This window comes from Apis florea, unplaced genomic scaffold (genome assembly GCF_048593485.1).
Source record: "Apis florea isolate Af1SG1 unplaced genomic scaffold, ASM4859348v1 contig_2897_pilon, whole genome shotgun sequence".
In the NCBI taxonomy this organism is placed as follows: Eukaryota; Metazoa; Arthropoda; class Insecta; order Hymenoptera; family Apidae; genus Apis; species Apis florea.
The window spans coordinates 2,781,459-2,803,127 of record NW_028256665.1 but is presented as its reverse complement, the minus strand read 5'-3'; the positions used below and the strand labels follow the sequence as shown (position 1 = coordinate 2,803,127).

At 21.2% G+C, this 21,669-nt stretch overlaps 5 protein-coding genes across 19 annotated transcripts; 2 read left to right on the top strand and 3 right to left on the bottom strand.

The window, feature by feature from the left end:
* Window positions 1–485: 485 nt before the first annotated feature.
* Window positions 486–3,542, bottom strand: Arfrp1 (ADP-ribosylation factor related protein 1). Of its 4 annotated transcripts, none has more exons than XM_086907614.1 (6): window positions 3,410–3,542; window positions 1,745–1,945; window positions 1,495–1,665; window positions 1,346–1,427; window positions 1,095–1,266; window positions 486–689 (listed from the first exon to the last, which is right to left on the bottom strand). In XM_086907614.1, exons 2-6 carry the CDS (start codon window positions 1,835–1,837, stop codon window positions 590–592), a joined length of 618 nt encoding a protein of 205 aa, XP_086763740.1. In that variant the 5' UTR covers window positions 1,838–1,945; window positions 3,410–3,542; the 3' UTR covers window positions 486–589. The 4 variants fall into 4 exon arrangements, with proteins under 4 accessions (XP_086763740.1, XP_086763741.1, XP_086763742.1 ...); XM_086907615.1 differs by lacking the exon at window positions 3,410–3,542 and adding an exon at window positions 2,213–2,485; XM_086907616.1 differs by lacking the exon at window positions 3,410–3,542 and adding an exon at window positions 2,120–2,237.
* PGAP3 (Per1-like protein PGAP3) lies at window positions 2,097–5,549 on the top strand. Of its 10 annotated transcripts, none has more exons than XM_086907612.1 (8): window positions 2,097–2,133; window positions 3,081–3,191; window positions 3,389–3,531; window positions 4,221–4,373; window positions 4,467–4,591; window positions 4,674–4,807; window positions 4,879–5,083; window positions 5,169–5,341. In XM_086907612.1, exons 2-8 carry the CDS (start codon window positions 3,095–3,097, stop codon window positions 5,245–5,247), a joined length of 936 nt encoding a protein of 311 aa, XP_086763738.1. In that variant the 5' UTR covers window positions 2,097–2,133; window positions 3,081–3,094; the 3' UTR covers window positions 5,248–5,341. The 10 variants fall into 10 exon arrangements, with proteins under 10 accessions (XP_086763738.1, XP_086763729.1, XP_086763735.1 ...); XM_086907603.1 differs by lacking the exon at window positions 2,097–2,133 and adding an exon at window positions 2,218–2,534 and having other exon boundaries at window positions 3,011–3,191; XM_086907609.1 differs by lacking the exons at window positions 2,097–2,133; window positions 5,169–5,341 and adding exons at window positions 2,223–2,253; window positions 5,447–5,549 and having other exon boundaries at window positions 3,011–3,191.
* Window positions 5,550–6,472: 923 nt separating this feature from the next.
* On the bottom strand, window positions 6,473–13,786 carry mew (multiple edematous wings). Of its 2 annotated transcripts, XM_012488684.3 has the most exons (18): window positions 13,614–13,786; window positions 13,093–13,220; window positions 12,637–12,660; window positions 11,671–11,774; window positions 11,470–11,597; window positions 11,183–11,391; window positions 10,851–11,055; window positions 10,628–10,771; window positions 10,380–10,521; window positions 9,968–10,236; window positions 9,659–9,884; window positions 9,341–9,572; window positions 8,854–9,250; window positions 8,491–8,720; window positions 8,172–8,404; window positions 7,989–8,083; window positions 7,750–7,879; window positions 6,473–7,623 (listed from the first exon to the last, which is right to left on the bottom strand). In XM_012488684.3, exons 1-18 carry the CDS (start codon window positions 13,784–13,786, stop codon window positions 7,384–7,386), a joined length of 3,309 nt encoding a protein of 1,102 aa, XP_012344138.1. In that variant the 3' UTR covers window positions 6,473–7,383. The 2 variants fall into 2 exon arrangements, with proteins under 2 accessions (XP_012344138.1, XP_012344139.1); XM_012488685.3 differs by lacking the exon at window positions 12,637–12,660.
* A 175-nt stretch (window positions 13,787–13,961) lies between these two features.
* On the top strand, window positions 13,962–16,344 carry l(2)k14505 (ATP synthase mitochondrial F1 complex assembly factor 2 homolog l(2)k14505). Of its 2 annotated transcripts, none has more exons than XM_086907613.1 (6): window positions 13,962–14,901; window positions 15,027–15,220; window positions 15,305–15,373; window positions 15,487–15,667; window positions 15,755–15,870; window positions 15,968–16,125. In XM_086907613.1, the coding sequence occupies exons 1-6, from the start codon at window positions 14,844–14,846 to the stop codon at window positions 16,106–16,108; spliced, it is 759 nt and encodes a 252-aa protein (XP_086763739.1). In that variant the 5' UTR covers window positions 13,962–14,843; the 3' UTR covers window positions 16,109–16,125. The 2 variants fall into 2 exon arrangements, with proteins under 2 accessions (XP_086763739.1, XP_012344145.1); XM_012488691.3 differs by having other exon boundaries at window positions 13,975–14,901; window positions 15,305–15,415; window positions 15,968–16,344.
* eys (eyes shut) lies at window positions 16,126–21,409 on the bottom strand. Its single transcript, XM_012488683.3, has 15 exons — window positions 21,076–21,409; window positions 20,754–20,902; window positions 20,420–20,530; window positions 20,213–20,320; window positions 20,027–20,140; window positions 19,010–19,910; window positions 18,469–18,925; window positions 18,081–18,403; window positions 17,802–18,012; window positions 17,556–17,707; window positions 17,326–17,462; window positions 17,010–17,255; window positions 16,740–16,937; window positions 16,350–16,578; window positions 16,126–16,276 (listed from the first exon to the last, which is right to left on the bottom strand). The coding sequence occupies exons 1-15, from the start codon at window positions 21,258–21,260 to the stop codon at window positions 16,180–16,182; spliced, it is 3,618 nt and encodes a 1,205-aa protein (XP_012344137.2). The 5' UTR covers window positions 21,261–21,409; the 3' UTR covers window positions 16,126–16,179.
* Between the last annotated feature and the right edge of the window lie 260 nt (window positions 21,410–21,669).

Below are 21,669 nucleotides of genomic sequence, written 5' to 3'. Positions count from 1 at the left end.
AATGCGATTAATACCGTCTATTCAATTCTGGTGGTAAAACACTCCAATCTTCAGATTCATAATATGGCCACATGATGCATTAAAAATTTATCACAAAAATTTTAACAGAAAAATTATAATATAATTATTTATTTTATAACATATAACTGAACTACCAGTTTTATAGATTTTTTATCACCAACATAACAGAAGAGGAGGTAAGGTGTCAGCATTATCTCTTATCTTAGCTACTTTGATATCAGTAATACAAATCACTTATAAAAACAGAGCATTAATTATATTGAATTAAAAATAAGATATTTAATATTGCTTAATTATAATTAAATGTAAAAATTATTAATATTAATTATTAATTATTAAATAATAAATAAGACAAAATAAGTAAGAAATAAAAAAAATTAATGTTTAAAAAACAAAAAAAAATATTAATATTTTATTATTATAATAAGTAAGAATATGTAATTCAATTAATACAGAAAACAAAGTTTATTGATAAAAATGTACTTTTTAATGCAAGTGTATACAATTTTTACATTAAAATACTGTTCATTGATTAATTTATATTATAAAACAAAATAGGAATGTATTATTAAGATAGACAATTGTCATTCTGATTACGAGGGGGACGAACATCGTTGTTTCTCTTCACACAATCCACAAGCCAGTGAATTCCTTCATCTATGCCATCCCTATTTATATAATATAATTATCTTAAATAATTTATAAACTTCACAACATGCCTATTTTACCAATATAATAACTATTTACTAATAAAAAATTATTAATAAAAATATATAATTTATCATTAAATAAAAAATTGGCATGATATCATGTTATGAATTATTATTTTATTTATTTTAAATAAAATTTGTTAAATTTAATTTAAAATAATTATTTTTTTCAATATTTATATTAAAATCATAAACAATTTCATATAAAATCTTCATAATTTATATTTTATTTATTCATTAATTTGTTTTTTACACTAAAAATTTAAGATTTAATTATATATAACTTAAAAATTATATAAATATGAATGTTTATAATATAATTTATTAAAGTTTAAAATAAAATAAAAATTAAAACTTACATACCCATTCAAAGCAGAAACAGGCATTACCATGCAATCTCTTCGTCCTATTAAGTGTGCATTTTGATTAAAAATTGGTTTTACTTCTCTAACACCCATACAATCAGGCACATCTTGTTTATTTGCTAGGACTAAAAGTGGTACACCTATTAAATGTTCTGATGATATAACTCTATCTATAATTGAATATTAATATTTGTTTAATAAAATATAATATATATAATATATAACACATATATTTCTTTTATATTTTACCAAAAGTTTCTTTAGATTCAGGTATTTTTTCACGATCTGATGAATCAACTATATAAATCACAGCATGTGATTCTGCATAATACTATAAATATAAAATAATTATTTAATAAAAAAAAAAGAGTTTAATATATTAAATATTTATTACTCACTTTATCCCAGAGTGATCTCAGTTCTTCTTGTCCACCAAGATCCCAAAAATTAAAACGAACACCAGCTATATCAATTTTTCCAATGTTTAAACCAACAGTTGTTGTAATTTTGCTGGGATTCATCCCTTTATAATTCTTTGTAAATTTCGTTTTCGCTGCTTCTAAATAAGTCTATGTCATAAAAACCATTTAGAGTATATGATATATTTACTTAACCACAATTATTTTAATAGCTTTTTTGATATCTTACTGTTTTTCCTGCATTATCAAGTCCTAGTATTAATATGAAATATTCATCTTTTTGCACAAGATACTTGTACAATCCATGTAAAAGTGTGTACATTTCAACGTTTTTAATACAAAATTGTTTATATATATATCTATCATATTCGAAAAAATATATTCATTGATGACATATCATTTATTCTATTTTATATTTATTATGTAGTATCTACAAGAAGTCATAAGAACATAAAAAAAAATAAATAGAATATTAACTGAAACAATACGTATATATATATATACATTATATATATATATATATATATATATATATATATATAGAGAGAGAGAGAGAGAGAGAGAGAGAGAGAAAATGACGCAAGAGTATGAGACATTGATTAACTGAAAATTCTTGAAGTAATTTCAAATAACATTTTTTTTTCGCAAAAATTTTCATTATGACTTTTTTAACGAGTAATTAACAAAAAATACTAGCCAATCACAGAGCACATAGTCAAGTCATGACAATAGCATTGGGTATGTATCGTTGATTGAATATGAACAAATTCAAGCAATATATGTTGTAAAAAATCTGTTAAATATAACAAATATATTTTAATGAAAAAAATCCAGAAACAATGAATAAATTATTTATTCTAATTAATTGTTATTTCAATCAAATTTTCTTTAATTCATATTGCTTGAATTTGTTCGTGCTTAGCCAAGAACACATACCCAACGCTATTGTCAAAAGTTGAATAATTTATGTGCTCCGCGATTGATATTATAATATTTTTTTAATAATTTATTAATACAATGTAATGAAAGTTTTTATAAAAAAAAATATTGCTCGAAATTATTTCAAGAAACTTTAGAAATCACTGTTTCAATATTTTTAAAATATCTTGTATACATATATATATATATTTTTTTTTGATACGTATGTGTATATATATATATGAATACAAATTTTATAAAATGAATACTTATAATTTTTTATTTGTTAATATAAATAATATAAACTGAAAAAAATAATTATTTTGTATCACTTTTTAGTCCTACTTCAATTTAATATAAACTAATAAAAAAAATTAAACAATAATTTCATAAATCTTTTATGTATTTATTTTATATTTTATTTTTAATTAAAAATTAATATCTTATAATTAAATTATAATTAAAAGTGAAATATAAATATATTTTGTTAGTATTATAACATTAGTAGTATTGTAATATTAATTCGTTTAAGATTGGATATATTAGATAAATATTGGATTTCTGCTTTATTATTAAGGTTTCTTAACATCATAAATTATAATAGTGGCGATAAACATAGAACATGTTGGAATTAAAATGGCTTTTAGTTTTAGCATTTCAAATGCTTATAATAACAAATATAGAAGGTTCCATAGGTGACAAGTCTCAATTTTACAATTTATGTTTTGAAAAATGTCTTGATAGTAATTGTGATAGAGGTATGTATATAATATACTTAGATTATAATAAATTAAAAAATGTTTCTTCTAATGAAATTATTATATAAACTTATTTTTTTTTAATTCTATAATTAAAATAATAAAAAAGAAAATATTTTAACAACTTATAGTTTATTATATATATAATTATATATAATTATATAATATTTATTAATTATTAACTTATTATTTTATAGATAAAAAATTTAAAGAATTACCTTCTTTATCATTAAGATTACTATTTTGGTCTTGTACAGAAGATTGTGGTTATAGATGCACTTGGAAGACAGTTGATTATTTTATATCTCATGGTTTAAAAGTTCCTCAATTTCATGGAAAGGTATATTGAATATCTATTGCTAATTTGCTAAGAGATTCATAATAAAAAAGAAGATATAAACATTTCTTTTTTTAATTTTTTATATGGGATATAATAGTATAAAGCAACAATTTTTTTTAAAAATTATTTAAAGATTATTTTTTCTTTTTATTATTATTATTTTTAATAAAAAATTATATATTTTATATATTTTATTTTAATATAATAAAAGAACAATGAAAAATGAATTCAAAATAAATATTTGCAAATAATTTTAACATACTATGATAATTTTGACATGATATAGTATAGAAAGAGAAATTTAATAGAGTTTTTTATTATTCCATTTATGTTTAAATGATTATTTTAATTTTTATACGCTATTGTATTTTGAAAATTTTTGTTTAATGCAAGAAAAAACATTTATTTCAATGAAAGAAATCATCTGTTTTAAATTATTGCACAGTATTCAAATTAATATATTGATGATTATTTTTATTAATGCAAGATTTTTGTTAATTAATTAAAATAAATTAGAATAATTAGAATTATTATAATGGTCAATTATGTTATAATTATATTTCAATTAATTTGAAAAAATAATTAATTTCTTTGATTAAAATGTTTTGAAAGAAAAAACAATAATAATTATTTATGATTGCTAATTATTATTAATTATTACAAATAATGATTGAAATTTTCTATTTCAGTGGCCATTTATTCGTCTTTTTGGTTGTCAGGAACCTGCTTCTGTCATATTTTCTATATTAAATTTTTATGCTCATATTACTATGTATTGGAAATTTAAAAAAAAATATGGATCAACTTATCCTATGTTTTATATATGGACTTACTTCAGTCTGGTAAATATATAATTATATATAAAAATATGACTTTATTAAATAAATTTCTATTTTGTAAATATTGTTTTTTATGTAAATATAAAAAATTTATAGGTATGCATGCATGGTTGGTTTTGGTCATTTATTTTTCATGCAAGAGATATTCCATTTACAGAAGTAATGGATTATTCCTCTGCTTTTATTATGGTTCTTACATTACTATATTGTATGTTATTAAGGTATATTAATTAGAATATTATTAACTAGAATATAATATTAATAAAACAATTTAAGAAATATTCATTACTGTGAACATTTTAGGATAACTTATAAAAATAATAAGTTTTTTGCTGTGATTACATGTGGATATCTTAGCATTTTATATTCACATTTATCTCATTTATGGTCTGGTTATATTAATTATGACTATAACATGAAATTTAATGTAGTTATAGGTAATTAGTAAAATATTTATTTTTTATTTTATTAATAAACTTTTTAAATTAAATTATTAAATATATTACAGGATTTTTAACATTTGTTATAACAATGACATGGTGGCATCGTAATCAAAAAAAATTATCTTATGTATACTTGATCGGTTGGTTCAATATATTAACAGTTTTTGTTACTATATTAGAAATAACAGATTTTGCACCCATTTTTTGGATTTTTGATGCTCATTCTTTATGGCATGCAAGTACAATTCCACTTACAATATTGTTATATAAGTAAGTATAATTTAATAAATATCATTTAATCAGTATCATTTATATGTATCATTCTTAGAAAATTAATTTTCTATAAAATTTATAGATTCATGATGGCAGATTGTTCTTATTTGAATACATATTATAGTAAATTGACATTAAATATTGATTATCATATACATTAATGTTTAATATATTTTTAAAGATGAAATAATGAAATATAATGTAATAAAAAAAATATAATAAATATAATAATAAATAAAATATAATTATAAATAATAATAATTATTATTTTACAAAATATTAAATATTATTTTAAAATATTATTATAAAATATATTTTTTATTGATTTGTAATGTAAATGTTTAATTTATATGTTTTTAGAACTTGTTGTTTATATTCCTTGTTGCAAAAAATATTGGTTGGTTTATAAAGTTGATTGTAAGTATTTTAATTATTTTATTAAATGATATTTATAAAACAAAAATATATTTTTTTTAAATTAAATTAAATTTACGAATTATATCTAATTATTTTAATACAAAAATTATATTATTATGTAATAAAAAATTTAATATAAAGATATAAATAATGAATCATTATATTGTTATAATAAAGTAATAATTATTCAAATAATCATTACTTTATTATAATAATATAAAAATTATAATAAAGTCTGAAATATTATGGTTAAATATAATAAATTTCTAATAGTATTTTTTTGATTAACAATTAAATTTAACTATATTTCTTTATTTTATTTCTGGAATATATTATAATTACTTACAGCAAGTATTATAATTATTTTAATATTATATAATGTAGCTCATTGTATTTATTAATGCAAAAAAATATATAAATACTTTAAGGAATGTGCTATAACATGAAAATGTGCAATGCACTTAGTCAATAATTTTTAAATATTTCTAATATATATTAGAATTAATAATATATATATATATGTGTTAATAATATATATGTTTTAATATATTGTATGTTATGTAATAAGATAATAATATTTTGTTATTACATAATATTTTGTTATTGTGTAATAGTATATAATATACATATAATATAAATTTATATATAAATAATATGTATAATGATAAAAAAATTATGATAAAATAAAAAAATTTAATGATTAAATATTTTGTATAATATTATAAAAAGAAATTTTCATTATGTATTTTCATTATAAGAGAAAAATATATAAAAATTTATTTATTAAAAAAGATATTAAGCATTTTATTTTTAATTTTAATACTTAATATATTAATATTTAATAATTAATATAAATATCAATTTAATATGAAATATAAAAAATGAAATATAAAACAATAAAAATATAAGTAACTAAAAAAACTATAATCTTTATATATATTTAAATTTTAAATCATAGTAAAAAAACAATTTAAGACTATCATTTTTTTATTTGCTTTAAATTTTATAATTAAATATATTTATATTTTTACGATTTACATTTGTTCTATATTAAAAAATTGATGACAAGTTTGCATTAATTATGAAATCTTTAGCCTGTGATTTCCAACTCTTTAATAAAAAAGGAACTGTATAACTTTTTTTTATATGAAATGCATTTTAAATTGCAAGTTTTAATTTAAAACATATAAAGAAACTTATATATATTACAAAAATATTTAATATTAAATAAATGCATTTTTTTTATAAAATATGAATCTGAACTTTTATAAAATATTATATATTTGTAATAAATATTGTTTTATTATATGGTTTCAAAAATTACGTGAAATTAAAAATCCAGTTGTACAATATTAAATATTAAATTTTCCGTATTTTTATATGATTCAAATTGTGCGCTTATACAAATTCAATAATATTATTGTCATAAAAAGTAATTTTTACCTTTTATACCTTTTAATTTTTTAAAGATTTTAATATTTTGAATAATTTTTATAAAGTTTTTATAAGAATATATAGATAAATAGAATTTATAATGATATATGAGAATATAGAGTTTACAATTCGTAAAATTATTATACAATAAAAAATCAATAACTCATTATTATATATATTTATAATAGTTATATTGGGAATTATAATTAATATAATAATGTAATTTTTAAATAAGTATAAGTATATATAAAATCGATTTGTAAAAGAAATGCAAATATAAATAAGTCAATATATCACATTAGGATCAAATATTCAAACTTTATATTTTATTGTATTTTCTTCGTTTTTGAAGAATAAATTTTTTATAGATTTTTGTTGTTAAGTACTTTATATAAGTATAAGTACTTTAAGTAAATAATAACTCGTAAAAAAATGTAACATTTTTGTTATAATATTTGGCGTTTAAATAATGCTTCACTTTCTGGATTATCATCTCTATGTTTTTCAAGATTTCCTGATAAAGTCGGATCTGGTCGTCGTCTTTTAAAGAATCCAAGTTTTCGAAGAACTAAAGTAAGTAAAATGAATAATAATAAACCTGCTACAACAGCTACTATGATTATCCATATTGGTACTGGTTCAACATCTTGGTGATCAAGAATATCTGGATATACAATTGTTTCAGCCTATATATTAAAATATAAGTTAAAATAAAAAGTACATATATAAATATATATCATAAATTAAAAAAACTAATGAATATAATAAAAATAAAACAATATATAATAATAATATATTAAAATAATACTTACAATTGCATAATCATCTTTTAAATTTTCTTGTTGTATTACAACATTTGGAGGAATAATTATTCTTGCATTAGAACCAATTTTTACTTTATCTACTTTTGGATAATCTTCTACAAGAGTAGAATTCCATAGTCTATTATAAATAAAAATATTAATAAAATTAATAAAAGAATACAATATATATTAATAAATTATATAATTATATAAAATTAATAAAATATAATATTTCTATCAAATGTTACCTTGCTTTAACAGTTATAATTGCTTCTTGTTTTCTTTGCAAATTGTATATAAAGCATGTAATATCAAAACATTTTGCAGTTCCTGCTTTACAATTCTATATTTATAAAAAATTATTAATTTTAATCTTAATATATATTAGTAATAATTAATTTTAAATTTTAAAAAACATATAAAGTAATTACCATGGAAACTACTTGATGTCTATGACCATCTTTATCAATAACAGTTCGTGTATTAACAACTTTTTCCGTATCTCGCCTACTTCTCATACGAATTGTATGATTGTGTGGTAATGTAAGTGAAGTAGATATTGTAGATTGAAATACATCTATATCATCATAACTAATACTGTCTTGTAATTTTAAAGGATTAACTATCTGTCCTGGTGGTAATATACATTCACCATCACCTGAAGCTATAAAGTAAATATAATATATATCCTATAATATAAACTAAAATAAAAATGTTATATAAATAATGTTGATATAAATAAGATTTTACCTTGAACAATTGGTATTTCTTCTAAATATAAAAGCCATTTACCATGCGCTTTATCATTTGCAACTTCATAAGGCCATGAAATGCGAACTTCTAAACTACTTACTCTCCATGGACCTTCATTAAATACTTCATACACATGTGATACTTTAGGTCCTACTTCATTTAAATATTTAATAGCAGATTCACCTATAATTGGTCCACCATATACAGCCCACTGAATTTTTGCGCTTCTATAATTTTAATAACTTGTTTACAGTTTATTAAATTATTAAATTTATTAAATTATTAATTTTATAGTATTTTATTTTATAAAAATTTTTTATTTATTTATTTTATGAACTTAAAAAAAATATTTATATATACCCTTTAATTGATAATTCTGCCTGTTTCAATATTGTTGCTTGTAATTTTATAGGTTCTTTTTCTTTTATTTCTTTTGAAGTGGAATTCGCAAATATTATAAATTCTAATTGTGATTTATTATCTTCTAATTCTTTAGGATCAAATCTTACTTGTATATTTACTAGCTTGTCTTTTTTAAAAGGATTTCCGATGGAGCAACTTACTGTACTTGCATTATATAAATTACAAATTATAGAATCATTACTTTTGCTAGCAATATAATTTAAACTTTGTGAATGAAGAATGAATAATTGAGCTTCGTATGCAGATTCTCCAATGTTGGATACGTTTACATCCACTACAACTTCTTCTTTTTCTCCCAGAAGAAGTTCATAGAAGTTTGGTTTTACAGAAGAAGCTAATCATTAAAAATTCAATAATTTTTTTAATTTAATATTTTAATAAATTTAATATTCGTAACTTTTTTTTTATTTATTTAAAATCATACCTGATAAATTTAATCGAGCCTTTACTTGTAAATCACTTTCACAAATATCATTATTACCACAATCTTTTTGAAAGGTTGCTTCAAATACACGAGCAGCTTCTTGTTGATTTAATATAGGATAATTTTTTATATCAGGTAAAGGTTCTCCTTCAGATGGCATAACTGGCTCTTCTTGAATTAGTGAATAATTTAAGCGAAATTTAATAGGTGATTGAATATCACGTGTATTTTCCTTAAAAAAAAAAATAAAATAAAATAAAACAATTTTTTAATTTATTGTTTAATTATTTATAAAATATTTGATATATAAAATATTACCTTTAAGTAAATAATTTCTTTTTGACAATGTTCAAACTTTTTTGTATCTAAATTGACAGTACGATTTACATAATGTAGATGAGAATATCCAGCTCCAAACCAAACTCTAGAAAATTTTTTAATTCCAGTATAAGTTTCTGCTTCAATATAATAATTTAATTTTAAATTTTGCATATCTTCTTCTTTTATTAAAGATTCTGTTTTGCAACAAGCTTCAAATGAAAAACTACAAAAATATAATTAGAATTTTATAAGTATAATATTGATGAAAATTTCATTTGTATTAAAAATTTATTAAATTATATTTACCATGTATGATTTGAATGAGGATCTGCTGAACATCCAAATTTATTAGGATCTATGGGTTCTATTTTTTCTTGAAATGTACCATCTTTTTTTAAATAACGGATGTAAGTAGTAATATCAATTATTTTTTTCGAACGAAGAAGTGCTACAGCATCATTTTCATAGGCTCCTACTAATAAATCAGAATATCCATTTTGATCCATATCAATCCCACCACTTAATGAATAACCAAATGTTTGAAGTGGTTCTGGCATATCTTCTGCATGAATAACCTAAATTTAATTTTAAAAATTGTTAAATTATAGCAACATAAAAAATATTACATAAACATAATAAATTTATTTTCTTATATTATATCATATATCATATTTTTTATATTATATATATTATACAATTTTATATAATGTAACAATACTTGTGATGGTACTGTGATTATTCCATTTTTTGAACCAAGATATATATAAACTGTTCCTTTTTTTTCATATGGTGCTCCAATAGCAATATCTTCATATCCATCTTTATTTAAATCCCCCAAATTTGTTAAAGCAAATCCAAATCTATAATTTATTATTGCATATTTATAAATTTTAATTTATAAATGGAAAATAATTATAATTTAATTTATGAAATTTTTAAAAAATATAAATTTAAAAAAAAGACAACCTTGATTCTTCACGTCCAACAAGTTTAATGGGTTTACTCTTTTCATGTTCCTTATAAGCTTTTTGCAATGTAGTATAGACATATACTGCACCCCCTTCTGCTTTATTAAAGTAAAATGGAGCAGCTATAATAAGATCGCTAATTCTAAATTTAAAGAAAAGATAATTAATAATTTAAAATAAAAATGTTTATTATATTCTTTAAAATTATAAAATTATTATACTTGTCTCCATTAACATCTGCAGAAGTAATTTCGTATCCAAAACTTGAAGCAAATTGTTCACCATCCAATATAAAAGCAACATCCATATCTGGCTTATTATCGCGTCGTGTAAGTAAAATAACTTGACCTGTACCATTTGAACGTGGGGCTCCAGCAGCATAAGCTAATCCAGTACCAAAGAAATTACCCACAGTAACAGACATTCCTGTGAATTAATTAATATATTTCTTTGTGTATTTTAATAAAATTATTAAATATTTTATTATCAAATTATCATTATTGTAATTTTATATTTACATTTATATGTATATTTTCATATAAAAAATATTTACCTAAATAACTATATTTACTAACAGGAGAAAAATCTTGCATTGGAGCATTATAAACTGTATTATCTCTATTTAAAAAATCATCTGAAATTGTAAAAAGATATAAAGTTCCTCTCCAAGTGTGTGGACCAGGAGTACCAATAACAACACGGTCCTCTGAAGTAAGTACACCACTAGTTCCTGCTTGACAATATCCAAACTGTTCATGTGCTCTGTAATATCATCAAAATAAATTTTTATTGATTCTACTATATATGTAATAATAGAAATATTTATATTAAATGAATTACTTGTTTGTAGGTTTTCCAGAACAAGGTTTTTTTAAATCTTGATATTTTAAATCTTGTGTCAATATATAACATTGTCCTTGACCCCATTGAGAATCTGCTGTTCGTACAATATGTCTATGAGCACAAACCTAGAAATTTATTATATTGAATAAAATTTTATATAATATAATATCATTAGATAAAATATGATAAAATTCATACCATTACTTTGCCACCAATACCTTGACTGCGTACTGTTACTCCCAACCATTGATTATTTTTAATTTCATCATTACCTGGTGGTATTAAGTCATCAGATTCAACATCTAAAATTCAGAAAATATTTTATTAAACAATTTATAACAATAATGATAAAAGATTGATTAATGATTGAATAATGATATATTCAATCAAATGTATTATTCATCATATAATATAAATTTTTGATCAAAAATGTTAAATATCAATTTATTTATTATATTTATGTCTTCAAATTAACTAATAATTTTTTAACTATTTATTATATTTTTAATTATATTAAAATATAATAAAAAAATATATAAAATAATATAATAAAATATAAAAAAATATAATTATATGATAATTTTAAGATAAAAGAAATACTCCAGGTAAATATTTACATGTATTATTAAATTAATATATTTTAATTCTTTAAATAAAAATAAAAAAATAAAAGCTAAATAATATAAAACATTATTTATAAAATTTCATGCTATAATAAATGAAGGATAGATCAGAAAGATTACTAAAAAGCAAAAGCAAATATATCCATATATAAATGAGAAAACAATTTTATTTTTTTATGTTATAGAAAATTATATATGTATAATGTTTATGTTTCAATATGCAAATGTATAAAAATATTCTATAGTTAGTGAGAATATGATTGCAAATTTGAAAAAATGACTGTTAATAATGCATTATAAAAAATATTTTTTTATAATATGTAATATATATAGATATTAAAATCTATATATACATATATAGATTTTTTTAATATATACATGTACATAAGTGCAAAAAAATAATTTTTATATTATAATTCAAAATGCCATGCTAATATAAAAATGAGCATATCAATATAAATATACACAAAATCATATAATCAAATAATTCATAAAATAATTAAAAGACTGCTCATTCAAATAAGACCATTCAATGACTTACTTGTGTCATACAGACTCCCTTCTGCTGCTCGTTAACCAACACATAATTTAACAAAAAAATAATCTTATTATACATATAACATAAAATAAAGCAGAATAACATAATAACATCAAAGATAACATGCACAATTACTACATTAAAATCATATGTAAACATAATATGACACATACTATAACATAAAAATTGAATATATATACATATATATTTAATTTCATTAATAATAATTCTTTAAAATAAATTCCTTTTACTAACTGTATGCTAATCAATTAAATTTTGACTTATATTAAGAAAAACATTAATATACATTTATTATTTATATTAATATACATTAATATAAGTTAGTAAATATAATATAAAAAATAATATAAATATTTTAATATAACATAGAATTATATTTATAATTAATAAATAAAATATTTATATTAAAATTTTTAATAAGTTTTTGTTAAAACATACTTAATCGTCCATCTGTAATCACTTGAATGCAATCTGTTTTATATGTTGTCATAGGACATTGCCATAATGCACCAGATTTATTAGTTTTTGGTTGTCTGTTTTCATCTAAAGGAGCTCCAATTAACATCCTGTAACATATGTAATTTTTTAGATTTTTAATATAATTTTTTAATAATATAATAAAATATATTATAATATGTATCAAAATAATCTTGATATAAGATATTAATATATATATGTTTATTTACATATAATATAATATAATAATATTATGATATATTATATATATTATATGATAAATCTTTTAAAATGTATTTTTGTATTTATGCAGTTTATTATTATATCACACACTGATAATAAATAAATTAAAATTAAAATAAGTAACAATTATTATAAATATATCATAAATGAAGTATTAATATTGTAATACTATTCATATATAAAATAAATATATATTGTTGTTATACATTTTTTGTTAGTTTTAATTGTAATAAAGAGAAATTATAAATATTAATATATACCAGCTTTTCGGTTTTTCTATACCATCGTGGGAAATTTCTTGATGTTCGGCTACAGAATAACCGAAATAAGAACCATTTAATCCTTTTTTAATAATAGGTATTCTTGGTTCTAAATTAAAGCTATATATTAAGCATACGTCTAAAACGATTAAAATCAGTTGATAACATTTCATGTTTAATTAACTTTAAGCGCTTTTGTACATATAATTTGATAAATATAAAAAGTTATAAATAACTTTTTTAAAATTCGTATAAGTTCTTATTGTTAAAAATTATTTTTATATACTTTTTCTGATTTTACTACTAAAATAATAATCTACACTCTATAAACACACATGGAATCCACCCACACAATCTATATACTTTATGTTTTTCTATGGCGACTAAAACATGTTGTAATTTTATAAACATAATATGAATTTTTTAACGAGTTATGTTGTATATATGTTCATGATAAAAGTTACAAAACAAAAATAACGGATATGTTCATAATATAAAAATTTTCATATATTTAAATATAAAATCAGAATGATATAATAGTATAAAATGATAATATAATATATATAGGATATATAGAGTATAGGAAATATAATTTATTATAGTTAATACATAATATACAATAATATAATAATATATACAAATAAAATGTTATCTATAGTTGAAAATTCGTTCTTCTGTGAAATATTTTATCATTTGTATAAATATCTTGTCTAAGTCTTTTTAAATTTTGAAATGTTTTTTATTTTCTTTCTTGTATATTATTCAAAAAATAAAATTTAATTATATTTTAGTTAATTATAACATATATTCTTAATTTATTTGTATTAATTTGAATGAATTTTTAGAAGTGCATATATATTTTTATAAACTTAATTTTGTTTTATATTATTATATTATATATTATATTATAATATTAACATAAATATATAATTTAAATTAGATAGCATATATAAAATAAAATATTTCTCTAAATATTTTTATTTCATTGTAAATAAATCAAAAAAATAATTAAAAATTTTTTGATAAATATATTTATAAAATTATTAAATGAAGAAAAATTATTGTATTTATATATTTTATAAATATTACATTATATAAATAAATTTGATAATAAAATATCTATAACTAACTGATGCCGAATATTATAATTGTATTATAATCGATTGTTAAACGTATGAAAGCGATAAAATAATATTTATGATACGGATAGCATTTTAATATATAATAAAAATGCATTATTTTAAATACAAGAAATTTATTATGACTTTTAATATTGTGAGAAATATGGGTAAAATATGAAGTTTTTATTTTTTTATAATTTTTAACCTACAATTCTATATCTCAGTATAACAGAAAAGTAATATATTTTTAAAATAAAATTAATTTTTATAAAATACACAAATCATTTTTTAGCTACTCTTAAAAGATTTTATCGAAAAACAAATATATTATCAAGTAGTGGAAAATATGAAATTACACTTGATCAAAGAAAACTCAAAACACCACAAGGAAAAATATTTCAAGTAGATAGTAAACCTTTAGCTTTAGCTATAGCAACTGAATGGGATATGCAAAAACAAATTATTGATAAAAGCAATATGCATTTGGTAAACTTATCTTTTTAAATTAAATGTAAATAAAATATAATTTAATAAATATGATTTAACATATTTCTACATTCAATTTGAAAGACAGCACTTTGTAATACTGTGATTGATAATCCTCACAACTATACAAAAGAAGATATGGTAAATTATATTGTAAATTCTTTAGAAATGGATACATTATTATTTCATTCAAGTGTAAGTATATTATATATAATTTTATTTATAATCTAAGACATTTATTAAATAGATAATAAATATATTGTTAGGAAAGTGATGAATTACATAAATTACAAACTGAAAATTGGGATCCACTAGTACAATGGTTTTGTGATAATTATAGAGTAAATATGATAAAAACTCAAAGTATAATAGCCCCTACTATATCTTCAGAAACTAAAATAATATTGACAAGACATTTAATGTCTTATAATTACAGTGCAATTTATGGTAAATAATATAATTATATATATTAATAATGTACAGAAATATATTATGATTATTGTTGTTGTATTATGAATATTGTTTTATTCATAGGTTTTATGTATGGAGTAGATGCAATCAAATCTGTAATTCTTACACTAGCTGCAGCAGAAGAAGTCATTAGTATAAAAGAAGCTGTAAAACAATCGCGTTTGGAGGAAAATTATCAAGTATGTATATCAATATTTATGTTAAAAGATTTATAATATAATATAATATAATATCCTATAATCTATTTCTTTTTTATTATTCTACTTTTGATTGTAGATTTCTCATTGGGGATCTGTAGAATGGTTTCATGATCATAATAAATATGATTTACAAGCTCGTTTAGCTGCAGCTATTTTATTTGTGCATTTGAATTCTTATTCTGTATCATATCAACCAAAACAAAATAATAAAAATTAATTGAATTCAATATAAAATTTAATTTCATATAATATATTGAAATAAAATTAAATAATAACATAATATTTTTATTATTTTGAACTATGGCAAGAAAATGGATTAACAGAAGATAATGTTTCTATTGGTATGGAACAGTCAGATCCCATCCAGTCTTTTGTACAAATACAACTGAAATAATTAATTAATTAATATTTTATATAATTAATATGTATTATTAAAAATTGTATACTAAATAAGTCACCTATATGTTGCTCCATGATTTAAACATACTGCACCATTTTTACATAAATGATGAATGCATTCATTTCTGTGGCATTCACCAACACCACGACCTGTTGCAGGACTTGAATTGGTTATTGGATAAATAGTGGTTTTTGTACGTAGTTCAATGTCAAATATACAACCAGAAAATCCAGTATGAAGTGGCAAATCATGAGGTAAAGATTCAAAGTTTTTTGATTTGTGTCCACCTAATAAAAAATTTAAATTTTATTTTATTATATTAGAATTATAAATTGTTCATACAATAATGATTTAATAAATATTACAAATAATATTTTATTTATAATATTTTAAATTATTCTTCAAATATAAATTTCTTTAAATAATATTAAATTATAAAAAAACAAACCAATATAAAGTATTGGTGATACATCGAGTCGAGTCATAGATCCAGCCACTCGCCCAGTTACATTTCCTATGCCATCTACTGCAAGCCATGCATCTCGACCTCTTCTTCCAACTCGAATTGTATATGCTATATTTTTATTCATTGTTGTTGTCGTTGTTGTAGTAATCAAAGGAACATTTGTAAATATTCTTCGAACACCTAATTTTAGAAAATATTTTCACAAAATTCCATTGAAAAAATTTTAAAATATTTAAAATATTAAATTACTACCTGCCCCTAAATCCCATGTTAACATAATATAACCACGAACATATGTTATGGAAAGATGATCTGACAAATCTTGACGTGATCCACTTTGTCCTAAATAAGCTATTAAAGATATTTGCTCATAAGTACGTGGTATAAATTTTAGTTTCAATTCCATTGTATCTTTTATAGAATTTGAAATGCCATAAGCAACATATGATGAGAATCCAGGTACAAGTACCGAAAATGATGGTCGCATTATAACAGTATCTATAGTTTAAAAAAATAATTATTTTTTTTTGTAAAATAAAATATATAATATATATTTAATATATATTACCTTCTTCACATAAAAGTCCATGAGTTCCAAGTGGACAAACGCAAACAAAACCTGTACCTGGTGAATTGATACAAGTTGCACCCAAAGCGCAAGGATTTTCATCACACGTTGAACGTTCACAAAAAGGACCGGTGTATCTATTTAATTAAATAATATTTTATTTTATTGTTTTGATGTTTATTAGTATCGAATTTTTGAAGACGAAAAATTGAGTTATAAAAATATTTTACCCGGCTATGCATCTACAATGCACAGTATTATTTATTTCTTCACATGCACCAAAATTTTGACATGGATTTGACAAGCATAGAAATGATATGCAATCTTCAATTTGAAACGTTTCAATTGAATCGTGAATAAAATGACGTGATATATCATTCACCTACATTAATAAAATAAAATATAACTTTAAATTTTTTAGATATTTCCAAAATATACATTGTATATATATATATATTAAAAAAAAAATAAACAACCTTTAGTAAATTCATGCAACCTGTAAATCCCATAGAGACATGGGCAAAATAATGGGAAAATACCAATGGTATACCACCTAAATGTAAATTAGCATGTTGTGGAAGATGTCCATGTAATGGTAAAATTTGTTCTCCACTAATTGCTGTTGTTCCATTTACTAATAAACGAGCTGAACATTTATTAGTTTCATTTTTCATGAAATATTGAAATCTAAATAAAATAAGAGAATATAATAAACAAATGGAATAAATAACATATTATCTTTTGTATTATTTTACCTTGTATCTATATCTGCTTCATATCCATTATTAATAGGCGAGTCTATTTCACCAAGTAACATAGTTTCAACTCCACAAGAAAATTGAAACTTTAAAGAACCATATTCTAAATATACCAAAGCATATTTTTCATCATCGAAATAAATATGTAATATAATACCATCTTTAAAATGCGTTCTAAGTCTTACAAAAATTTTTAACGTTGCGTTATTGTCGTTTGAATTTTCTACATCTACATATTGTCTTGCGTAAGATTTTCCATTAAATGCCGCGCGCATTATATTTGGATCAGTTTTACAATTTTTGTGATGGGAACAATTACACTAAAAATAATTTGAAAAATATTAATGTTTTTTATCATAATAATAAAAAAATTTATAATACTTGCATTATTATCGTTGCGTATAGGTGATACTGTGGAACTTGGACATAATATTCCATAACATTTAGGAATGATAGAACTTTCTGAAATTGTTATTGATTCATCTTTTGTTAAAAATTGTTCACCTTCATTGTTGGTAGTGTTCATTTGATAGATTTCAAATGTTGGTTTTATAGAATTATTAATTGTTGCAAATGAAGAAATATTATTAGTAAAGGCAAATGTAGAACTTTCTGTACTTGAAGATTTTGATAGTTCTGTAGACGACCATTTATCTATAAATGAATAAGATGTAGTTTTTGGCACTTCTATTATTGACGTACTTGAATCCGAGCTTTTATTTTTCCAAAATTTCGTAAAATTTAAAGAAGATGTAGTCGAAAATGGAGTACTAGTTTTAGTTTCTATCATTGTAGGTTCTTCCGTCGTCTTTTTAGCAGCTTTAGTTATAATTGTATAATATCTAATTGATAATAAAGTATAATGGAACTTTTATCTTTCTTCATTATATTTAGATAATTATTAATAAAATATATATCACTGTTACCTTGAACTTGAAATATATCCTATCGTACTTTCTTCTTCAGAAGATGACGTATCATTAATAGACTTAAGCGTTCTATCATTCTCTTGATAAATAATTTCAGTTGTATTTGTTTCATTATGAATTAATTTGTGTGTCGAATATTCTGTCTCAATTTTTAACGTTGAAGTCATCGAATGAATTTCATTTGAAACATTAGGAAATGTTCGAGGTTCTAACGAGACCGTTTCAGTTTGAGATATCTCTTTACTTATAACAGGATACATAGTCGAAATATCAGAAATAAACGGAGTACTTTCTACATTGTTTTTGCTAATACTATTACTAGTATCGGTACTACTAGTACTACTACTACTACTACTACTACTACTACTACTACTACTAGTACTACTACTAAAAAAATTAACGCCGTTTTTATAACTTGAGGTGGTTGTTTCTATAGAAGGGTACCATATTGTATAGAAATGATTAGTGCTTTTAAAGGAAGTTGAAGATTGCGCTGCCATGGAAGTACTCATTGACGATGATGTATCAATTTCTGGCAGTGTCGATGACTTTGTGAGTAAAGTAAAGTCAATATTCCTTTCTTCGTTATCAGTCTCAAATGTTTTTTCGAAAAACGAAGTAGTCGATGAAAAATCATAAACATTGCAAAATAGTCCACTATAAAATATTGGACAAACACAAGTAAAACTGTTGATACCATCGATACAAGTACCTCCGTTTTCACAGTTTACAAATTTGGATTCACAGTCATCATATTTTAATTCACATAATGTACCATGATAATCTGGTACACAATAACAAACTTGATGTTCGTCTTCGAATAAGCATACTGCATTATTTTTGCAAGGATTTTCTTCACAAGGTACAATCGCTTTATCGCAATCTTTACCTGTATATCCTTATGAAGAATTTTTAATATTGAATTCATAATAATTCAAACATATTTTAAGATAAATCATTTTCTAAATTATTAATAATTTAGATAATAATAATTAATAAATAATTGTAACTTACCAAATAAACAAGCACAAGTATACGATGCAGGAATATTAATGCAAAGACCACCATTTTTACATGGCGATGTAACACATTCATCAATATCTTCATCGCATAATCGACCTGTCCAACCTTTGAAATTCAATTTATCTAAATACTTAAATTGAAACATTAGATTATTTAAATTATTAAAAAAAAAAGTACCTTCAGAACAACGACAAAAAAAAGAAAATCCAGGTCCTTCCACACATTCACCTCCATTTTTACATATTGTATTATTACAAACCGAAGCGTCAATTTCGCAATAATCTCCTGAAAAAGAAATACTATTAGATGAAGTAGATAAGAAAATTTATACATTAATAAAATATAAAATATAAACATAAAAAAATTTTTATACATTAATTTTACCTGAGTATCCATCAGGACATTGACAAGTAATACCATCGTAATCGAGACAAGTTCCGTTATTTAGACAGGGTTGATTCGAACATTCGCTATATTTTTGCTCGCAGTTTATACCTAAAAATATGTGTAATACAATGTGAAATAATACGAGTATTTTATTATTATTGTAGTCATATGAATATAAAAATATAATATTCAATTTTTTTTCCACTTGTTTAAATAAGTAGAAGAACAAATACGTTATTTATATTTAATTATATTATATTTAATAATTTTCTCTGTCAAAGGATCGTTTTCGTACGTGCTATGAAAAATAAACAAAGGAATCATAAATTACCTATAAACCCTTCGGCACAGGTGCAGTTATAAGCAGCAACAGCATCGTTGCATGTTCCTCCATTTAGGCAAGGATTAGACCAACAATCATTCCAATTGATTTCGCAATTGATTCCAGTGTAACCGTCGATACAGTAGCAAGAATAAGTGCTGTATTATATGCATGGGACGAATGATTAATATATTAATTTTAAATACTTATAAAAAATCATCTTTTTTATTCAATTTTTTTTTCTTGTTTTAAAAAATGATATAAAAGTATAAAAAATAAAATAAAGAATGAAAATTTATTTATTTTGCATTCTAATAATTGATTTATATACCTGTTTATATCTTCTAAACATATTCCGTACATGCAAGGATCTCCGCTACAATTCAAACCTTGTGAAAAACTGATCGTTAAGAGGAAAAATATTGCCAGAATAAAAAATTTTTCTTTTATAAATTTTTCAATATTCATCCTTTTATAACACATTCTGAATAAAAATAATATAACTCTTATATACATGTATGTTTGCTATAGATCATTACAAATTTTTATATGAAAAATATACTTATTGGATAAATAGACTTATACTTATTAGATAATAGACTTATAGAATAGAATAAATTTCATAGAAAAAATTTTGATTTATACGTGAATATACGTGTATATGGAACAATATATTTATATTTTGATAATTTAGAATTAATTAAAATTTTATCTATTTCTATTTAAAAAATTAAAGTAACCGCGAATAATGCGCCACTCATCGGTTTATATGTACTTTTTCTCAATATTCGAATATGATACATTTCAGAAGATAGAATATTTTAACTGGTATTTCTTGCAGGTAGTTGACCATTTGGTAGTCTTAGCAACGCTAATACTATACAACAATGATACTTGTCAGTTACGCTTGCGTGAAATTTGCTTC